Source organism: Microplitis mediator, chromosome 1, assembly GCF_029852145.1.
Source record: "Microplitis mediator isolate UGA2020A chromosome 1, iyMicMedi2.1, whole genome shotgun sequence".
Taxonomy (NCBI): Eukaryota; Metazoa; Arthropoda; class Insecta; order Hymenoptera; family Braconidae; genus Microplitis; species Microplitis mediator.
In genome coordinates, this window is record NC_079969.1 from 1,549,149 (window position 1) to 1,573,288 (window position 24,140).

The 24,140-nt window shown below is 26.4% G+C and overlaps 4 protein-coding genes across 4 annotated transcripts in view; 2 read left to right on the forward strand and 2 right to left on the reverse strand.

The window, feature by feature from the left end:
* The first annotated feature begins 137 nt into the window (after window positions 1–137).
* On the forward strand, window positions 138–908 carry LOC130678050 (uncharacterized). Its single transcript, XM_057485076.1, has 4 exons — window positions 138–251; window positions 313–549; window positions 624–737; window positions 884–908. Exons 1-4 carry the CDS (start codon window positions 166–168, stop codon window positions 906–908), a joined length of 462 nt encoding a protein of 153 aa, XP_057341059.1. The 5' UTR covers window positions 138–165.
* Window positions 909–2,394: 1,486 nt separating this feature from the next.
* On the forward strand, window positions 2,395–3,654 carry LOC130675427 (uncharacterized). Its single transcript, XM_057481121.1, has 3 exons — window positions 2,395–2,514; window positions 2,824–3,060; window positions 3,130–3,654. Exons 1-3 carry the CDS (start codon window positions 2,432–2,434, stop codon window positions 3,275–3,277), a joined length of 468 nt encoding a protein of 155 aa, XP_057337104.1. The 5' UTR covers window positions 2,395–2,431; the 3' UTR covers window positions 3,278–3,654.
* A 6,969-nt stretch (window positions 3,655–10,623) lies between these two features.
* Window positions 10,624–13,090, reverse strand: LOC130675996 (uncharacterized). Its single transcript, XM_057481944.1, has 3 exons — window positions 12,945–13,090; window positions 12,349–12,603; window positions 10,624–10,850 (listed from the first exon to the last, which is right to left on the reverse strand). The coding sequence occupies exons 1-3, from the start codon at window positions 13,031–13,033 to the stop codon at window positions 10,697–10,699; spliced, it is 498 nt and encodes a 165-aa protein (XP_057337927.1). The 5' UTR covers window positions 13,034–13,090; the 3' UTR covers window positions 10,624–10,696.
* A 9,928-nt stretch (window positions 13,091–23,018) lies between these two features.
* The window catches only part of LOC130666495 (acetylcholinesterase-like), a 66,217-nt gene continuing 65,095 nt past the window's right edge, over window positions 23,019–24,140 (reverse strand). Inside the window, exon 6 of the mRNA XM_057467540.1 lies at window positions 23,019–23,594. Coding sequence (XP_057323523.1) covers window positions 23,476–23,594 — 119 coding nt within the window. The 3' untranslated portion in view covers window positions 23,019–23,475. The remainder of the gene's footprint in view (window positions 23,595–24,140) is intronic.

Below are 24,140 nucleotides of genomic sequence, written 5' to 3' on the forward strand. Positions count from 1 at the left end.
TTCGAATCTATAAAAAAATAATTTTTTAAAAATAAAATACTACTTCCGGTGAATTATTTTTATTGTTTTTTTAACCTTCACAAGACAAAACATTATAAATATGATACATATTTATTAACAAGACCTCAGTAAAGAAAAAAAAATTCACGGTCATAAGAAAAAAAAATGGATAAAAATTATAAATTATTTATTTTTATAATTATCTTGTGTATAATTAATTTAATAAGTGAAACAGATGCATGTACACCGAGGTATAGTTTTTTTTTATTGAACCAAAAAAATAAAAGTACTAATTTATAAAAAAATTGACAGCGCACCAGCGGAAACTGAAAATAGCAGCGCAATAATCGAGAGAACGGAATATTTAAAATTTCTAAGAGACGTAAATAAGGGAAGGAATAACATGAGACAAAAATTTAATAGAATTTGGTTCAGATATTTAGACTGCAATGGAACTTATGACCAAGAAATCGGAGACGTATTACAGGGCTTGTGTAATTATTGCGCGATGATAGTAAATGATTACAGTACAATTGAGTGGGATTGCATGTGAGTAGGAAATATAGCTCGCGAAAATGATATTTTTTCGTTACTAAAAATATTCGTTTTTTTTTTAAATTCAGGAATAAGTGCTACACGGGAATTGGACTTAGTGACTGTTCGGGTTACTATAGCAGAGAAATTGGAAAGACCGTAGAATATCTAGATGGTTTTGTAGAAAAGTTGAGTGGAAAAGAGCAAATTTTTATGACTTTCGATACTGAGTTGAATAAAAATTAACTTTTTTCTGCAAAAGTTCATATATTTATGGCCGTTTATCAGAATATGATAGTATGTGCTGATATATGACAATATATTCTCAAAATATGATGATATACGACAGTATATTGTCGTATATGACAATATAAGGCTGTATATGCTTATATATGATGATTTATGCTCGTATATGATAATATATGAGACTATATGTCAATATATGATGATATACGATAGTACATTGTCATATATGATCATATGTGGCTGTATATGCTTATATATGATAATTTATGCTCGTATGTGACAATATGTGGCTTTATATGCTTATATATGATGACTTCTGCTCGTATATGATAATATAGAAAACTATATGTGACTATATGATGATATACGACAGTATATTGTCGTATATGACAATATATGAAAGTATACATTAATATATGATATACGACAGTATATTTTCGTATATGACAATATGTGGCTTTATATGTTTCTGTATGATGACTCCTGCTCGTATATGTCGATATATGAAACTATATGTCAATATATGATGATATACGACAATATATTGTCTTATATGACAATATGTGGCTGTATATGCTTATATATGATGATTTATGTTCTATATGATGATATATGAAACTATGTTCCAAGATATGATAACATCTGATAATATATGACAGTATATTCTCATATTTGACGATATATGGCTTTATATGCTTCTATATGATCGTTTTTGCTCGTATATGACGATATGTGGCCTTATATTCTTATATATGATAATTTATGCTCGTATATGATAATATAGAAAACTATATGTGACTATATGATGATATACGACAGTATATTGTCGTATATGACAATATATGAAAGTATACATTAATATATGATATACGACAGTATATTTTCGTATATGACAATATGTGGCTTTATATGTTTCTGTATGATGACTTCTGCTCGTATATGTCGATATATGAAACTATATGTCAATATATGATGATATACGACAATATATTGTCTTATATGACAATATGTGGCTGTATATGCTTATATATGATGATTTATGTTCTATATGATGATATATGAAACTATGTGCCAAGATATGATAACATCTGATAATATATGACAGTATATTATCGTATATGACGATATATGGCTTTATATGCTTCTATATGATCGTTTTTGCTCGTATATGACGATATGTGGCCTTATATTCTTATATATGATAATTTATGCTCGTATATGATAATATATAGAACTATATGTTAATATATGATGACATACGATAATATATGCTTGTATATGATAAAAAAATTACAAAAATATAAAAAAATAACAAAAATTTATCTACACATATGTTTTTTGCTGTCGATTTATAAATAAGAAATCAATTGTAATTATTATTTATTTATCAGTATTTTCTATTTCTGTAAACATAAAATTTAACGAGTGGAATTCTTTATGTCTTTTTTATTATCAATTAATAGAATTAGAGCTATATTAGGTTTTTTTTTATCACTTTTTTTTTGACGTATTATCCAAATATATATATAGTATCTTAATTACTTCTGGGTTATTATAAATAGAGATAACAAAATAAAAATTTTCATGTTATCAAAAATTTTAAGCTGTTATCATATTGAGGTGATATCTGTTTAAATTTATTCCAATAAAAATGATTAAAAATTCATTATATTTTTTTTTTATCACAATTATTATTTTTTTTAATCTACACGATAGTCATCAGTGTTCGTCTCGGTAATTATTATTATTATTATTATTATTATTATTATTATTATTATTATTATTATTATTATTATTATTATTATTATTATTATTATTATTATTATTATTATTATTATTATTATTATTATTATTATTATTATTATTATTATTATTATTATTATTATTATTATTATTATTAGTATTATTATTATTATTATTATTATTATTATTATTATTATTATTATTATTATTATTATTATTATTATTATTATGATTATTATTATTATTATTATTACTATTAATTATAAAATATTCAAATTTTGACACTAAATAATTATAAAGCCAGGGAATACCGGAAGAAACCGAAGATAGTGTGATAATTGAGCGGTCGCCATTTTTAAAATATTTGCGTGATTACACCAAAATAATAAGTCATGAGCAAGCATTTAACAAACGATGGTTCCATTATTTGAAATGTAACGGCACTTATGACAAAGATGTCGGCGACGTACTGAGAGGATTATGTAGTTACTGTTCTACATTTAAATCAGATAATTTACGTCATCAGTGGGACTGCATGTAAATAAAACCTCCCAATAATTTATTCACTATTTTAATATCGGTTATGCAGACTTTATTTATTTATAGGAATCAATGTTACACGGGTTTACATTTTGGAGAATGTCTGCATGATTACAGAGAAAGAAGTGATGGTCAAGTTAAATTTGTTAGTAGTTTTGTGGAGAAACTCAGTGGATCTACGCCTCAATTCATGAGTCTTGCTACAATATTATAGAAAAATTTATAGTTTACTAAATAAATATTTATTAGAGCCAAAAAATGGGTATATGATTGCATTTGACATCTATATGACATTATATGACGATATATGACAGTATAAGATAATATATGACATTATATGACGATATATGACAGTATAAGATAATATATGACATTATATGACGATATATGACAGTATATTATAATATATGACATTATATGACGATGTAAGATAACATGTGACATTACATGACGATATATGACGGTATAAGATAATATATGACGATATATGACAGTATAAGATAATATATGACATTATATGACGATATATGACAGTATAAGATAATATATGACATTATATGACGATATATGACAGTATAAGATAATTTAAGCCAATATATGACGATGTGTGGTAGTATATGATCATATATGGTAATATATGCCAGTATATGATGATATATGAGAGTACATGGGAGTATATATGACATTATATAGATTATATGATAATTTAAGCCACTATATGACAATGTTTGGTAGTATATGAATATATATGGTGATATATGTCAGTATATGATGATATATAACAGTATATGATGATATATGACAGTACATGATAGTATATATGACATTATATAGTTTATATGATAACTTAAGCCAATATATGACGATGTGTCGTAGTATATGATCATATATGGTAATATATGCCAGTATATGATGATATATGACAGTACATGGTAGTATATATGACTTTATATAGTAGTATATGATAATTTAAGCCACTATATGACAATATTTGGTAGTATATGATTATATATGGTGATATATGTCAGTATATGATGATGGTGGTATATGACAGTACATGGAAGTATATATGACATTATAGTCCATATGATAATCTAAGCCAATATATGGCAGAATATGGTAGTATATGATTAAATATAGTAATATATGCCAGCATCTGACGATATATGACAACACATGGAGGTATATGATGATATATGACATTATCTGAAAGATATCTGACAGTTTCTGATAATATTTTATCAATGATTTGAAATAAAATTTTTAAAAAATATTCAAACCTCAAACATGTTTATATATGACGATATATGATATATTGAATTATATCCAGTCATATTTTTGACGTTTCCTGCCGTAATTTTATAAAAGAAAAAAAAACTTATATATAAGATTTTTTTTAAGACTCATAAAATACAAATTACAGTAATTGTATTTTAATAGTCTTTGTGACCGATGTTATCAGTAAAAATAAAAACATATATATTGATATCATTTAAAAACTTTTGATTTTACTAAACCTGACTTTAAATCTGTTTTAATTTATTATTAAAAAAAATGAGGGAATATTTATCAAATTTTTTTTTTATAACAATAATTATATATATTAACATTCATGGTGGCCATCAATGTTCAAAAAAGTAAGTGTTACATATTATTTTTCATTATATCGATATACTCTTATAAATAAATAATAATAAATTCATAGTTCGCACCGTGAAACTGTCGATACTGAAATAATCGAGACAACGCCACACTTGAAATATTTACGTGACTATAATAAAATGATAAGTCATGAACAAACATTTAATAGAGAATGGTTCGAATACTTGAAATGTCGTGGTACTTATGACAGAGATGTCGGTGACGTACTAAGAGGACTATGTAGTTTTTGTAAAACTTTTGGGTCTAATAATTTTGATTCCGAGTGGAATTGCATGTAAATACAAAACTTACTTATCGAATTACCAAATTGATATCAATAATCTTACAATTATTCATTTTTAAGGGACAAATGTTACACTACCTTGCATTTTGAAAAATGTTTACGAGATTACAGTGAAATGGCGGATCAGCCCATGGCACCTGTCCGACAGTTTGTTAAAAAACTCAGTGGAACTGATCCAGGTTTTCACGATTTTTAATCTTCAACACATTGGACAGCGATACTTTAATGTAGAAATGCATATAATTGTCAAAAAATAGGATATATATCGATATATGATCGTATATGTCGATATCTGGTCCCATAGGATGGTGACTATTTCTAATAAAAATACTTTTAGTACTTTAAAAAAGCTACAAATATGGTCATATATGATCATATATGATCATACATGATGATCTATGATCATATATGACGATATATGATCAAATATGACGATATCTGATCCTATAAAACGATATCTGAAACTATAAAACGATATCTGATCCTTTAAAACAATTACTATTTCCAATAAGAATACTCTTAGTGCTTCAAAAGCAACATATATGGTCATATATGATCATATATGACGATATCTGATCATATATGAAAATATCTGATCCTATAAAAGGTTACTATTTTCAATAAAAATACTCTTAGTGCTTCAAAAGCAACATATATGGTCATATATGATCATATATGACATTATATGATCATATATGACGATATCTGATCATATATGACGATATCTGATCCTATAAAACGGTTACTATTTTCAATAAAAATACTCTTAGTGCTTCAAATGCAACATATATGGTCATATGTGATCACATGTGACGATATCTGATCGTATATGACGAAATATGATCATATATGATGATATCGAATCCTATAAATCGGTTACTATATTTACTACAAATACTTTTCGTACTTCAAAAGCAACATATATGGCCATATATGACATATGTGACAATATATGATCATATATGACGATATATGATCTATGTGATGATATATGACGCTATATTGTGGTGATTAATGTTAATAAAATTACAGTTTAGTGTCAAAGCAACATATATGACCTATGTCATATAGCATCAGATGTGATCATATATGATCATTATTTGTAATATATTAAATCTATGCCATCATATACGACCATATATCGACATATATGTTCTTTTAACACTTTACTGGTATATTGTTGCGAATACTGATCGTCACATTGTATCAGATATCGTCATATTGCACTATGTACTGTCATATATCGCACATATACTGTCATATATCGTCATATACTGTCATATATCGTCATATACTGTCATATATTGTATTCAAATGATATTTTCCCGCGTAATTAAATTAAATTCCATCTGAAAAAATATTTCACGGCTATATGACGTCACATACGATCATATACTCTTTTTTTTCTGTATTCCTACGACTTATTGATAAAAATAAATATGAGAAGTCTATAAAAATTTATTTTTTTAAGTTTCCTGTCATATAAATTCTAATAAAAATTGTTTTTTACGTTTTTATTTTTAAAAAGTTATTAAAATTAACGACCGGAAATTTTTATATTTTAAAAATAATTATCGGATATTCGTTCCAATGACCCGTTGAATTTACAATTATAAATAAGTTTTAAAAAATATGATCAATCATTTTCTTCTCATCACTGACTTGAGCAGCAGTAAAACTCGAAAAAATGAATAAAAATTTATTAAATATATCTTTCATTATAATTTATATATTTTTCAAAATTCATGCAACTCATCAATGTTCCTCGAGGTATTTATTTTACTTTTTAATTACTTATGATTATTAATTTATGAGTTTTACAAGTAATTAAAAATTTTTTTTCAAGTTCACCCCCGCAGAAAAAAGTGGCACCCAAAGTTGTTGAAAAAATATCGATAAACACTACCGATATTATCGAAAGAACTCAGTACTTACGATTCTTGCGTCATTATGAGGCGATGACGAACCATCACGTCTTTGATGAGTCATATTTTTCATATTTGAAGTGCAATGGCACTTATGATATAGATATTGGTAAAGTATTGCATGGATTGTGTTCGTATTGCGTCGAATTGCAGCCGACTAAAAATAATGTTTTTTGGAGATGCATGTAATTATCACTGTTATTATTTATAATTCTTAAGTAATCGATGCTAGATTAGTCGATGAATCGATACAATCGATCGAACTAAAAAAAATCGGTCTATCGGTTAACCCTGCGGGCCAGCCCCAAAACTTCCCGCTGTTTTCGAGCTCGTTGAGCTCGAAAACATTATTGTGGATACATTTTCGAGCTCTTTATTAAGTTCTAGAGCTGATTAGATTTTAAAATCGAATGATTCAATTTTTCTGTAGATATCTGGAAAAAAACGTTTTTCACTATTTTTTTAATCAACGATATCTCGTAAACGAATTGACCGATTAAGACGGTTGAGGTGGCAATCGACGTGTTTTATTGAGGTCTTGAGCTGATAAAATTTTGGGAATGATTAGTTTTGTCGTTTCGACGATATTTGCAAAAAACCGTTTCCTACTTTTTCTTTCGTCGACGATATCTTTTAAACGGATTATCTGATTGAGATGTTCTTGGTGGCAATCGAAAGCTTTTATCGAGTTCTAGAGCTGATTAGATTTTGGAATTGATCGATCCAACAGTTTTCACAATATCCAAAAAAAAAATTTTTTTTTTTTTTCGTATTTCTTAAATATCTCAGAGTTCATTTGACTAAATGGTCTAGAATTTTTTTGAAAATCTAAGTTCAGAAAATATCTTTCGAATGCCGCAAGAACCATCTAAATCGGTTCATTCATCAAAAAGATATGAGAGGTTTACATCCACACACACACACACACACACACACACACACACACACACACACACACACACACACACACACACACACACACACACACACACATCCACACACACACACACACACACACACACACACACACACACACACATCCACACACACACACACACACACACACACACACACACACACACACACACACACACACACACACACACACACACACACACATACAGACATCGCTCTGAAAATGTCAGAAGAGCATCCTAGCACCTTCAAATGTCGACATATGATAAAAACCCGGTTTTTGAAAATCGGGGTGAAACCAATAACCTCGAATTTTTTGAAAATCGTCGATTTTCTCAGCGGGAAGTTAAAAATATTTTTTTATCAAATCGATAGATCGGGTTTTTATTAGAATCGCACGGAAAAAAACTTTTTGTAACCAGAAGACAAAAGAACTGTATTTGAAAATATTTGAAAAATTAAATCGTTTTTTATACGTCGATTCAAAACTATTCATTTTTATTTCCTCTTAAAAAACGATGTCGATTAAGTCGATTTAAAAGTATTCAAAAAGATTTAAAAAAAATTTTTTTGAATCGTTTCTTTTAATCAGGGAGTTGCCGGCTCCGAAGTAAGATGATATTGTTATAAAAATATTATGGCGTTTTCGTAACCAATCGACTAATCAGTTACGTCACAATTTCATTTGTTACCGTAAGCTTATCATGTTATCTCGTCTTCTGTTATGAGAACGAAACTTTTTTTCTTCGTGCGACATCTCAATTATGGAAGAAGGCGACAACTCGATTTTTTATCGTACTCAATATATCGATTTTTTATTAAAATTGATATCTCACTTTTTATCAAAATCGATAGCTCGATTTCTAAGAGAAGTCGATATCTCTACACTGTAAAAAATCTGGAGTGAATTGGGAGTGAAATTAAATCCGAATTCACTCCGGATTCACTCCACCACTCGGAGTTCCGGAGTTTTGAAAAAAATCACTCCGCATGCAGAGTGAATTGGGAGTTTTTTTTTAGCGGAGTGATCTCGGAGTGACGCGGATTTTATTTCACTCCCAATTTACTCCGGTCCGGAGTTTTAATACTTAAATAAATTTATATTAATTTATATGAAACTGCTAAACAATGTGTGTGTGTGCGTGTGTGCAAATGTGTGCATGTGTGCAAATTTGTGCGTGTGTGCATGTGTGCAAATTTTTGCGTGTGTGCAAATGTGTGCGTGTGTGCAAATGTGCGCGTGTGTGTAAATGTGTGCGTGTGTGTAAATGTGTGCGTGTGTGCAAATGTGTGCATGTGTGCAAATGTGTGCATGTGTGCAAATTTGTGCGTGTGTGTGTTCGAATGTGTGCGTTCGTGTGTGTGCGAGTGCGCGTGTGTGCAAATGTGTGCGTGTGTGCAAATGTGTGTGTGCGTGTGTGCAAATGTGTGCATGTGTGCAAATTTGTGCGTGTGTGTGTTCGAATGTGTGCGTTCGTGTGTGTGCGAGTGTGCGTGTGTGCAAATGTGTGCGTGTGTGCAAATGTGTGTGTGTGCAAATGTGTGTGTGTGCAAATGTGTGTGTGTGCAAATGTGTGTGTGTGCAAATGTGTGCATGTGTGCAAATATGTGCACGTGTGCAAATTTGTGGGTGTGTGTAAATGTGTGCATGTGTGCAAATTTTTGCGTGTGTGCAAATGTGTGCGTGTGTACAAATGTGTGTGTGTGCAAATGTGCGCGTGTGTGTAAATGTGTGCGTGTGTGCAAATGTGTGCGTGTGTGCAAATGTGTGTGTGTGCAAATGTGTGCATGTGTGCAAATGTGTGCATGTGTGCAAATTTGTGCGTGTGTGTGTTCGAATGTGTGCGTTCGTGTGTGTGCGAGTGCGCGTGTGTGCCTAAATATGTATGTGAGTATGTGTGTGCATATCAGCTGATCAATAATGTAATACGCGAATTTTTACTTCGATTTTATCGAGTGGAGTTATATTTTAATCATAACATTTTTAAAACTCCGCTCCGGAGTGAATTTCACTCCGAGGGGAGTGAATAATTAAAAATTCATTCACTCCGCGAATTTTTTACAGTGTATGTTATATTGAAATCTATATATCGATTTAATATTAATATCGATATATCTATCATTAAAATCGATAAATGTTTTTTTTTTCTAGGCATAATTGTTTCACGCCATTGAAATTCGGCCACTGTCTATCCAGTTATCAAGCGAGAATCGATCAGCCAATAGAACATATCGCATATTTTATTCAATTATTGAGTGGAAGCAAACCAAAATTTTCACCTTAATCTTCTCTTATAAATATCCATTTTTCATACATATATATACATACATATATATATCAATATATCAATGCTTAAAAAATTTAATTCCCATAATAAAAAATTAATATGACATATTTCTACATATTTTTCATTTTTTCTTCCCTCCATGGTTTAAAAATCCATTTTTTTCCAAATTACTATTTTATAGTTTTCAAATTCTTATCATACGTAAGCCATCGCACTTACAGAAAAATAATTAATTTATAAATATATATTTAGTTACTTATTTAATTACTTGATATAGAGAAATTAAATTTTTTAATTGCGTGAAAAAAACCCCAATAAAAAAAAACCCATTCCCCGTTATCGAAAAAAAAATAAAACGAGTCGTAAATTAAAACTAAAATTAGAATTTAAAAAATTGATATCAGATCATTAGTATTTTAATTAAAAATTAAAAATAGATTCTGTTTTTAATAAATTTTTATTGACGTCAGAACATATTTAAGTGGGTACTCATTCCAGAGAAAATTTTATAACAGTTACAAAAAAAATAACATCTCAAAATTTTATTTATTTTTTTTTTTTCACTTTTCAATATTCGAATCTTCAGTCATTTTAACTCCACTTAATTCTTCAATAATTAAGTTGGTCTCGTGTACGATGTTTCGGAATTCATCTGATGTATCGGCATGAAATTGTCTGCAGAGTTCGAATCGGTTTGTGGTAAAACAATCCCGCCTTTAAAAAAAAAAAAAAAAAAAATTTTATAAATGAGAAGATCCCCCATGAAAAAAATTTATAAAAAAATTATATATGTTGAAATATAAAAAAAAAATATTTTTAATATAAAAAAAATATATTAAAAATACATAAAAAATATATAAATATATATAAAATATGTATAAAAAATATATTTTAAATAGCTAACTTTTGGCCGATTTTCGTATATATTTTATATAGTTAAATATATTAAAAATATATCTTAGAATATATAAAAAATACATGTATAAAAATATATTTTTTATATTTTATTTTCTAGGTTGGTGATTAACTTAATAAAATATTACTAATATATTTTTTTTATATTTTAAATATAAGAAAAATATATTTTTTGTATATTTTTATACATGTATTTTTTATATATTCTAAGATATATTTTTAATATATTTAAAATATATAAAATATATACGATAATCGGCCAAAAGTTAGCTATTTAAAATATATTTTTTATACATATTTATATATTTTTAAAATATTTTTTTATATTTTAAATATAAAAAAAATATATTTTTAATATAAAAAAATATATTAAAAATACATAAAAAATATATAAATATATATAAAATATGTATAAAAAATATATTTTAAATAGCTAACTTTTGGCCGATTATCGTATATATTTTATATATTTTAAATATATTAAAAATATATCTTAGAATATATCAAAAATACATGTATAAAAATATACAAAAAATATATTTTTTTTATATTTAAAATATAAAAAAAATATATTAGTTGTATATTTTTAATTCAGCCAACAACCTAGGTAAAAAAAATATAGTAAATATATTTTTTATATTTCATTTTCTAGGTTGGTGATTAACTTAATAAAATATTACTAATATAATTTTTTCATATTTTAAATATAAAAAAAATATATTTTTTGTATATTTTTATACATGTATTTTTCATATATTCTAAGATATATTTTTAATATATTTAAAATATATAAAATATATACGATAATCGGCCAAAAGTTAGCTATTTAAAATATATTTTTTATACATATTTTATATATATTTATATATTTTTTATGTATTTTTAATATATTTTTTTTATAAAAAAAATATATTTTTTTATATTTTGAATGTAAAAAAAAAATATATTTGTTGTATATTTTTATACATGTATTTTTTATATATTCTAAGATATATTTTTAATATATTTAAAATATATAAAATATATACGAAAATCGGCCAAAAGTTAGCTATTTAAAATATATTTTTTATACATATTTATATATTTTTAATATATTTTTTTATATTTTTAATATATTTAAAATGTATAAAATATATACGAAAATCGGCCAAAAGTTAACTATTTAAAATATATTTTTTATACATATTTATATATTTTTTATGTATTTTTTTTATATATTAACATATATAATTTTTTTATAAATTTTTTTCATGGGGGGACATAAAAAAAAAATCATTTTTTTTTTTGTAATAATTACACGCAGTAGTACTGGACAGTTTCCATTTTTGGGTCGACTTCATAACAGTGATCACACATAGAAGTCAATATTGTCATGGCGTCGTTGTTAAAAATTCCTTTGCAGGATAAAGTATTGAAAAGTTGTAAATTATGCTGCCTGTTATGGTTTTTTGCACGACTTAGTGTCGAAGTCAGAGCAACTGAATTTTTAATAACTGAGTCTGTGATCGGCGCGTCATTTTCCCATTCATCAAATCTGTCAATGGCTGGTGCACTGAAAATTTATAAGCACTCATATTTTTTTTTTAGCCTAAATATAGTCTTGTGGGTACTCGTTCCAGAGGAATTTTTATACTGAACACAAAAACACAGTCATTTTTTTGAAAATAATTTTTTTTGAAATACGAATTTTGAAAAATTCGAATAGTCATGATGGTACTCATTTTAAAGGAAATGTCATGATTGACATGAAAATTGAATTAAAAAAAAAAAAAAAAGTTTTTTTGAAAATTCAAAATTTGAATTTTTTGAAAATTTGAATATAATGTTGTTGGTACTCATTCCAGAGGATTTTTCATAATAAATATAAAAAAAAAAAAAGTGTATAAAAAATACCTTGTCTGACATTCTTCAGTTGACTTCAATACGGAGACGAATATCAATAGTGAGAAAATTATGAACCTTTGACTTTTAATTCCCATCATATTTTTTTTTTAAATACAATTTGAAAATTTCCGTGAACAATTTTTTCGGCGCAATTCCTCGTCGGATAGGCTAGAAATAACAACTAATATGTGGGCTATTAAAAATTTTTAATTTATAGAGAAAAAAAAACCTATGTCAATTAAATTTTATTGTTATCGACTTGGAGCCACAAATCGAATTCGATCACTGGTTATTTTTATACTCTTAGATCATTGTACTATTTCGGTGATTAATTATACTTTAATCAAATAACATTATTAATATTATATTTTTTCAATTAAGAGTTAAGTGATTAACTAATGAAGTGATTAACTTAAAAATGTAAAGAAAAAAAACATGATATTTTGAGTTAAAATTGTCAGTAAACTATCGGAGATATGATAAAATTAATGGAGAGTTTTCTTGTAGAAAATGAAACTATAACAAAAATTTTATATAAATATATTATAAGTTTAATAATTAAGCGGATATTTCACAATTTAGAGTTATACGGGATAGAGTTTTCAAATATCAACAAAAATTATCATTTTGGATTTCACATATGATCATATCTGATATGTGATCATATATGATCGTATTTTATATGTGATAATATCTGGTATCTGATCATAAAAGATCATATTTAATATATGATAATATATGACCATATTTAGTATGCTCTTTTACGCTCATATGTGGCACGCGCACATACATGATCATATCTGATATATGATAATATCTGGTATGTGATCATATATGATAATATCTGATATATGATAATATCTGGTATGTAATCATATATGATCAAATCTGATATGCAATCATATATGATCATATTTAATACATGATAATATCTGATATGTAATCATATATGATCATATCTGATATATGATAATATCTGGTATGTGATCATATATGATCGTATCTGATATATGATAATATCTGGTATGTAATCATATATGATCATATCTGATATATGACAATATTTGGTATCTGATCATATATGACCATATTTAATATATGATAATATATGACCATATTTAGTATTAGTATGCTCGTTTATGCTTATATGTGGTATGCGCTCATATATGATTATATCTGGTATGTGATAATATATGACCATATTTACTATGTGCTCGAATATGCTCATGTGTGGTATGCACTCATATGTAATCATATCTGGTATGTGATTATATATGACCATATTTGGTATGCACTTATATATGATCATATCTGGTATGTAGCCATATATGATCATATCTGATGTGTGATAAATGATCATTGGTATGTGACAGCATTACATATTTGGTCATATATGATCATATATGATCACTGATTATATAGGACTATATCTGTTACGTGACCATATATGATTTTACTTGTTATGTGATCATATCTGTTACTTGATATGTATGATCATATCCGATAGTTGACCATATCGAATAATATCTAATACTAGATCATATATAACATTATATGTGAACACTAATTTCCGATCATATATAATCGTATCTGATATCATGGATCGTATCTGAATTATATCTGATCATATATGATGTTGTATAAAATCAGTTAGAATTTTTTTTGTCTTATTCAAAAAATATTAGTTAAAAAAATTTGTACACAAAACACAAATACACAAATTTTTAAAAAATGACAAGAAAAATTTTTGGACAGTAAAATTTTTATAAAAAAAAACGAAAACGAGTTTTCAAAAAATTTTTTATTGAAATTAAAAATAGAAAAATTAATTGCGGATATAAAAAAAAATACATATATTTCATTTTATTATTTTTGTCCCATTCAATTCCGCAGCCAAAAGTTCAAATTCGGTACGTAGATCAGTACCTACTGATTGACTGTAAATTTCAACGCACTTATGAAATTTATAAGATGAAAAACAATTTTCCCTAGAAAATTAGTTTTTTTTTAGTATTCTTTTTCAAAGAATGTCTTGATTATTTTTCTTTTTTTTAAAACTTACATGCATTTTCCTGGCAAAGCTCTAATAGACGGATGACCAAAAATACAATAATCACATAATTGGCCCAAAATAACTCCAACATTATCATTATATGTTCCTTTGCAATTTAGCATTTTGAATCGTAGAAATTCAAATTCATTACGATCGTTGGCTTGGCCGGTTGAGAGTAAACTCGAGAGGTAAATTGAATTTTTTATAATATCATCGACTGTCGGTTTTTTGATTGACTCCGAAGAACTGGAACTAGATAATTTTTTTACAATTTAAATATAGTCATGTGGGTACTCGATCGAGAGGAAATTTAGTGCCGAATACAAAAATAACGTTGATTTTTAAAATACTCAAATTTTCAAAAATTCGATTTCTGATTTTATTTTAAAATAATTTTAGAAAATTCCTTCAAAAAAATCAACAAGACAAAGCACTCAAATAATTTTAGAAAAAAAAAACGACAATTTGAAAAAAAAAAAATTTTCAAAATTTCGATTTTTCAAAATTTTTGGAATCTAAATATAGTCGTGTGGGTACTCGTTCCACCGGAAATGTTGCAAAGAGCTCAAAAAATATCACTTCAGACCACAAAAATTATTAGGGCTCACAAAAAGTTACCCATTAATCTACAAGCGAAATTAAAAATAAATGTATATTTAATAATAAATGACTTTAGTACCTTGACGAGCATTCTTCGGAGTATTTTGTTAAACAAAATAATATAAATATAGATGTCAAAAAAATTTTTATCACCATATTTTTTTTTTTTTTTAATATATATGACGTTACTGACGAAGTATTTTTATTCTCTGTTAAGACTATATATAATTTTATACGAAGTATTTTCCCACTATAAAATTAAATAGATCACCTTCTATTTTAGAAAAATTAATAATTTATCGCCTAATTTTATCAATTACTGTACAAAAAAAAAGTTTTTATGACTCCGAATTAATTACTTTTCAATTACTTTTTGATGATAAATTATTTTTTAGTGATAATAATTTTAAAAATAGCAAATAAAAAATAAAAAATTCGATTTTTTTAATTATTTATTTATCCATTTAATATATATATATATATGTATATATTTATATATATATTTATATATATTATTCTTAGCTACTATTACATTCACTATTACATACATTTTTTTTTTTAATATAATAAATTAATTAATTTATCGTATATATATTTAGGTTACTTATGTATACATATATATCTATATATATTAATATTATTGTTATTGTAATTCATTATAAAAAAAAAGGACATTAATAGTAAAAATAAAATAAATAATGGAAATCCAAAATACGGGAGAAAAAAAAAAGAAAAAAAAAAAATTACAGAGGTACAAACTTCATTAGAAGCCGAGATTGCACGCGAAGATCGTTGTGTTACGACCTTTAAAGCCTGTCGTAATTGACTATTATTATTATTATCATTTATCATTTATATTTATTCTTATACATATATGTTTTATAGTATATTTTCTATCTAATTATTTATATATATGTAGAGCGAGAAGGTAAAATTGATTAGAAATTGTCGATTGAGCCTTTGGCTCGGGCTACCAAGATGGAGCTAAACTCATAAAATTAGCCAATGTATATATTTTTTGTAAAATAACAAAAAAAGAATGAAATTTCACTACCGATTTTGGGGATATGAAGTTTTGGTAGCAAAAGCCGAAGGCTAATGCTGCCAATGTTGGCTGCAGAAGCCTAAGGTTACTTCTAATCCTTTCTTCAATGACCACGTTGATGAATTACATTGTCGCAATAATAAATACATCAAGTTTGTTACAGTAGCCGAAGGCTAATGCTACCAACGGCATAATAATTTAATGCCTTAAACAAATCTTCTGTTACTGGGTCCAAAGGCTAGTACTACAACTGACGACATACTCTAAAGGTCATTGCTACTATTTGGCAGCATTAGCCAATGGCTAATGATACTATTGGCAACGTAATCCAAAGGCTACTGTTACAATTCGTAACATAATCCAAAGGCTGCTGCTACAATTGGTAACATAATCCAAGGGCTACTGCTACAATTGGTAACATAATCCAAGGGCTACTGCTACAATTGGTAACATAATCCAAGGGCTGCTGCTACAATTGGCACCATAATCCAAAGGCTACTGCTACAATTGGTAGCATAATCCAAGGGCTACTGCTACAATTAGCAGCATAATCCAAAGGTTAATGCTACCATTGGCAGCATGAGCCTTTGGCTAATGCTACCAACACCTTCTATATACTCAAAATTTTACCTTCTCTTACTCTATATATATTTCCACAAAATTTTGTGCAACGTTCAAAATTTTTAAGATGGTCCCTGCCATTTTTTTTTTCTCCTAATTTCAATTATTATTTTTTCGCGTTACACAATTTATTTTATTGTTAATTATTATCATTATTTTATTCACAATAAAACTAACAAATTAAAATTATCATACATTTTAGTATTTTATAAACTAGCCAAGCATTTTCTTTATATTTTTAATTGGTTTTGTTTATTTATTTTTTTAATTTATTTAATTATTAATAACAAGCATTACACATTTGCTCATTAATTATTATTAGATATTTTTCTTTTTTTTAAATTATAAATTATTACAATTCATCATTTATAATTAATATCTAGTTGATAGTATCTTGCAAGCTCGACAGGAAATATAAATATATATATAATACATTTATTCATACATATTTATATATATATGTAGATATATATATTTATATATATATGATTTTTTACAATAGAATTTGCCTCATATAATTATATATTTAATACAATAGATTATTTTAACCCTCTGTGCACAGAAATACAAAATAAAATTACTGGCGGCCATTTTTAAATGACCGCCATTTTGAAACGAAACCGCCATTTTGTTGAGAATCAATCAGAATTTTGTTTCTTTAGAAAAAATCTAATTTCTGGCCGAAATATTGAAGATACATAAAAAATGTACTCTTGCAATTTTGTAGGAAATTAAATTTTCTATAAAAAAGTATTCATGCGATTTTTCTGTAAATTCGATAGTTAAGCCCGAGTATCGATTTAAAGATCGATAAAATAAAAAAATTTACGTACAGAGAGTTTATTATTTATATTTTATTCTGTCTTTTGACTTTGTAGAAGGAGTCGTGAGGATCAGCTACAATTATTATATATTTTGTAAAAAAAAAAAGTTATATATATTTATATATTTATTTTTTATATATTTTATACATAATTATTATCATTCATTTGATCCTCACAGATATCGAACTACGACTTTGTTTTTTAATATTTTTTTTTTTTTATTAAAAAAAAAAAGAAATGTTTTTTATATTTATATTGATTTATATATTTATTATATATATCATAAATATAGAATGCCGAATTCAAGCTCGTTATTTATCATTTATTGATTGTTGATTTTTTAATTCTATTTCGCGGGTGTGTCATAACTTTATATATATATTTTTTTTCTAATAGGAAATTTTGTGATCTACAAAAAAGGTCCTATCCCGCGAATTGATATTTTCAAAATTTAAAAAGTTACAGCATTTTTTTCAAAAACCGCGAAACTACTAATTAGTTTAAAACACTCATAATTTAAAAACTATCGATTTTAACGACTAAGTGCACAGGACCTTTTTTGTAGCCCATCAAATTTCCTACAAATATGTTTCCTTTAAAAAAATTAAAGACCAAAATTAACCTCCACTAGGCCGTAGCCAATTTTATTAAAACTTTTATATATTTTTACGCGCTCCCTAGCTTCCACACACTTCATCTCACATACTCGCGGCATAATACTTTTTTGTAGCAAATTTGATGTACTTTAGCCCTGCATAATTCAAAAAATAAAAAACCAACTTTTTTTTTTTTTTTAATTTTTGCGGGTCTTCTAACTTCCGAACCCTTGATCTCACAGACTCGCGGGATCGGACTTTTTTGTAAGAAATTTAATGTACTTTAAATCTGTGTACGTCAAAAGATTAAAAAAAACTTTTTTTTTACCCTCATAATATATTTGAACCAAAATTTTATAAAAAAAAAATTATTTATAACACACCCTAGTATATACAAGTACCCCATCCCGGTTATGATAAAAACACGTTTTATTTTATCTTGATGTTTAAAATAAAAAAAAAAATTAATAAAATAAAACAAAATGAGTGCATCGAAAGACAATGACACGTCGTAAAGTTTTAATTTACGTCTCACAAGTTCGTCTCGAGTCTCGAGTATAGAGCCGGCGTAAACAATGTTACGGTTTTTAGTTTTGTTTACTAACTTCTACACGATACAGAACAATACAATGCAATATACAATAGTACAACAAGGAGTTAGGTGTTTACGTGCTGCGAATCTCAGATAAGCTTTACAGTTTCATCTTTATTTGCTCGCTTTATTTTTTTTAATAATAATAATAATAATAATAATAATTATTATTTTTTTTGTTTACGGAAAATGAGAGACACAAACATGAATGATTTAGATTGTAATTACTTCGGGTATATCAGAGATAATGAGAATTATGAGCTAGTTGCTACATATAAATTTAATTAGCTTCACTTTCTAATTTTTTTTTCAAGTGGCCTCTAGTTTCCAAACATTTGATCCTACGGACTCGCGGTATAAGACTTTTTTGTGGGAAATGTATTGTACTTTTATCTTGCATTATTCAAAAAATTAAAATACTAATTTTTTTTTCGTTTAAATTTTCGCGAGTCTTCTAACTTTCGAACATTCGATCCCACAGACTCGCGGCATAATACTTTTTTGTGGCAAATTAAATGTACTTTGACCCTACTGGGTTAGAAAAATTAAAAAAAATTTTTTTCCAATTTTTGAATCTCGCGGGTTCTCTAATTTCTACGCATTTCATCCCACGGGCTCGCGGTATAATACTTTTTTGTAGCAAATGTATTGTACTTTAATCCTGCATTATTCAAAAAATTCCAATATCAAATTTTTTTTTTTCTACTTTTCGCGAATCTTCTAACTTTCGAACATTCAATCCCACCGACTCGCGGCATAAGACTTTTTTGTGGCAAATTTATTGTACTTTGACTCTGCATGGTTAGAAAAATTAAAAAAAAATTTTTTTCCAAATTTAAAATTTCGCGGGTTCTCTAATTTCTACGCATTTCATCCCACGGGCTCGCGGTATAATACTTTTTTGTAGCAAATGTATTGTACTTTAATCCTACACTATTCAAAAAATTCCAACATTAAATTTTTTTTTTTTTAATTTTCGCGAGTCTTCTAACTTTCGAACATTCGATCCCACAGACTCGCGGCATACGACTTTTTAGTAGAAAATGTAATCTACTTTAACCTGAGCTAGTCAGAAATTAAAAAAAAAATTTTTTTTACATAAAAGCCAGACGCGGGAAAAAAAACTTTGTATTAAAACAGGAAATAGTTGAAAGTTTTTCTTCAACAAACTTATGTTCATACAACACTAATTTCATATATTTTCCGAGATATCGCTCGTTATATTTCGAATTGAAATTATTCTTGAATATTATTATTATAAATTTTGTTATTAAAGTTTTTCAATACCGAGTAAATTTACATAAAAAGTTAAAAAAATATAGCGAGCAAACGGGACAATGAAAACTTATTTATTTATTTTTTATTATTATTTATTTTTTTTTTTTTATTTGGCAACAAAATTTAATCGATAAATTATCAATATTATTATAATTAATATTATTATTATATTCCTAATAATGTAAATAATCCGTTTTTCATAAACGAAAAAAAATTCTTATACATTTTAATATATCTTATAGTAATAAATATAAATTCAATTTTTTTTACAAAAAAAAAAAAATTAATATTTTTTTATCGTAATAATTAATTATCAATTATCATTCTTAGTCTACATACTCAGTCATAATAAACTTTTTTTTTAAAATAAAAAAATATTTCATCTTTCAAATTTGCACAGGCACTCAAAATTTTTTTTTTTTATCCAATTTTTCTCATAATTATTATTATTAATTAGATAATTAATTTTTTTAAATGTAATGCTCTATTTTGATGCACTAGTGATATGTGACAGGAAGTAAAGGCGGGTGAAGCTAATTTATATATGTATATTTATATATATAAATATATATAGGTGAGGGTAAGAAAAATTTTTTGCGGCCGATCAGTTTTTTTTACGAACCCTTAATTTTTTGTCAGCAGAAAATTTGCTCAGAAAAAAATTTTTTTCGACCCATTTTACCCCAGGTTCTAATTTCGATAATTGAAAAAAATTTTTATGGTGATTTTGAGAAATTAAATCAAAATATTTCGACAAAAAATTTAATTTTTGAGGTGACCATCTTACCCCTCTCATATATATGTATATGTATATTTATATAAGTGATTAATTAATAATTAATAGTAACAGAATATTTAAAATTTCAAAATTTTACAATCAATTATTTAAAAATTTTATAAATTTAATTAATTAATTAATTAATTAATTTAACACTAATTAATTTTTTTCTATTTATAAAATAATTTTATTCATCAACCAATCAAATAATTTTTAGTTTTATTTGTTAAGAAAAAAAATTTATGAGGTCCAGCCTCAGTAATTAATAATTTTTAATTACCAATTATGATTTTTTTTGTAATTAAAAAAAAAATTTTTATAATATATTTATATATATATAATTATTTCGTATTTTATTAGCAATAAATAAGTATAAAATAATATATATAATTATATTTTCTATATTTATAATATATTTTGTCTTTGACAAATTACACTAGGTCTATTATTTTTATATTTATATATATTTGTCATGTAACTATATATATATAAATATATATTAGGGTGAAAAGTAATTTAATTTCCATAAAAAAATGAAATATTGATATTAGTATTGGGTATCAAAGTTTTGGTAGCAAAAGCCAAAGGCTAATGCTGCCAATGTTTGCGGCAAGAGCTCAAGGCTCATGCTACCAAGTTTAAATAAGCCGGTAACTTCCGTCGACCTGGTAACTTTGCCAGAACTTCGTATTTGATACGCGACAATTTAATGGTGTCGTTTGCTGCACTAGCCGAAGGCCAATTTTAATTTTTTATCCAATAACTGGCTGGCATTTTTATCCTTTATTCTGTGGCCACGTTAATTAATTACACTATCCCATTCATAAATATACCAAGTTTGCTGCATTAGCCAAAGGCAACTGCTACCTAGGGTAGAATAATTGAAAGCCTCACCCTATTTTTCTGTTACTGAATCCAAAGGCTAGGACTACTCGCAGCATAATTTAAAGGTCAATGCTACTTTTTGGCAGCATTAGCCAAAGGCTAGTGCTACCAACGATAGAATAATTGAATGTCTTACGCAATCATTCTGTTACCAAATCCCAAGGCTAGTGCTATCACTGGCAGCATAATCTTAAGGTCAATGCTACTTTTTGGCAGCATTTGCCAAAGGCTACTGATACCAACGGTAGAATAATTTAATGCCATGCACTATTCTTCTGTTACCAAATCCCAAGGCTAGTGCTATCACTGGCAGCATTAGCCTTTGGCTAGTGCTACCAACGATAGAATAATTTAATGCCTTGCATTATCCTTCTGTTACCAAATCTCAAGGCTAGTGCTGCCACTGACAGCATAATCTAAAGGTCAATGCTACCATCTGGCAGCATTAGTCTTTGGCTAATGCTACCAATATTTAAAAAAAGAAGTTATTTAACCCTAATATATTCTCTATATATTCAATTACTTATTTTTTTACATTTTTTAAATTCTACGATTAAATATGGAAATAATAAACAAATTTATTAATATTTACTCTAAAATTATTATTTTTCATTAATTAATTATTAATATTAAAACATTTAATAAATATTAATTATATTCAACTTCATTAATATTTTTTTTTGTTATTTTTATTTTTTTAGGTGATATGTACCAAATGGAAGATTCAAGTTTACGCTTTTAATTAATTAATTTTCTTTTTTATATATATCTATATATATATTTTTTCATAATTTATTAATGATTAATAAATAATTAATAATTAAAAGCGTTTATTTATTTTTAGAACATTTATATTTGTCACTCTTTATAATCAATTAGGCATTAAATTATTAACTAATTAATCAATCAATTAATTAATTAATCAATTAATATAAATATTTATTTCAATTATTTATTTAAAAAATATTTTTATTTATTATTAATTAATATTTTTACTAAACTGTCTAATCTATACTAAAAAAAAATGGTTGTCAAATCCTACATCCGGATTAATGATCATCATTAATCATTAATCATCAATCATCATCATAATGATTTTTTTAAAAATCAAGACAGCAAATTCTGTCACTAAGTCGTTTGACCATTTAATATTTTGGTGCTTATTTAATTGTCTCGTTTAGTTCTGGTCTATTTGTTTTTTTTTGGTTAATTAATTTTTAGGTTATCAATGACCTGGAATTAATTATAATTCCCATTGTTATCGCGACCTAAATGACTCCAGTGAATGCTATCAGTGCAATCATCAGTAAAACGGTGGAACGCAACTTCCGTGCACCGGCAGAGACACTGGAGGCTATCGCGCCATTACAGGCCTCTGGTGATGGATCTGTAATTAATGAAATTGTTTAATTACACGATGAAAATTTTTTTGGGTTGTGGGTACTCATTCCAGAGGAAATTTCATCAGAAAAACTAATATATAGTTACTTTTTTAAAAAAACTAATTTTTTGAAAAATTGATTTTGGAAAATTTTGATGGTCTCGGAAACTAGGGTTGTGGGTACTCTTTCTAGAGGAAATTTGATGGAGAGTATGAATGCAGAGTCATTTTGAAAAAAAATTAAATTTTGAAAATTTTGATTTTTGAAATTTTTTTGGTTAATCAGAATGTGGTCATGTGGGTACTCGTTCTACTGGAAATCACACGGAGAACTCATAAATATGTAGTCTGTAAAAAAATTATTGTCCCCGTTGCCAAAAAGTAAAAGAATAATAATAACAATTTCCCAGTTGTTGTTTTTATTTAACAAGTAAAATTTAATGAGACAAAAAATTATTTAAGCCAAAGTATAATAAAATATTAAAAACAAAAGTAGACTAGGTCATCTCTAATTGGAACGCTCGTTATTTTATCATTTACTGATTTTTATGT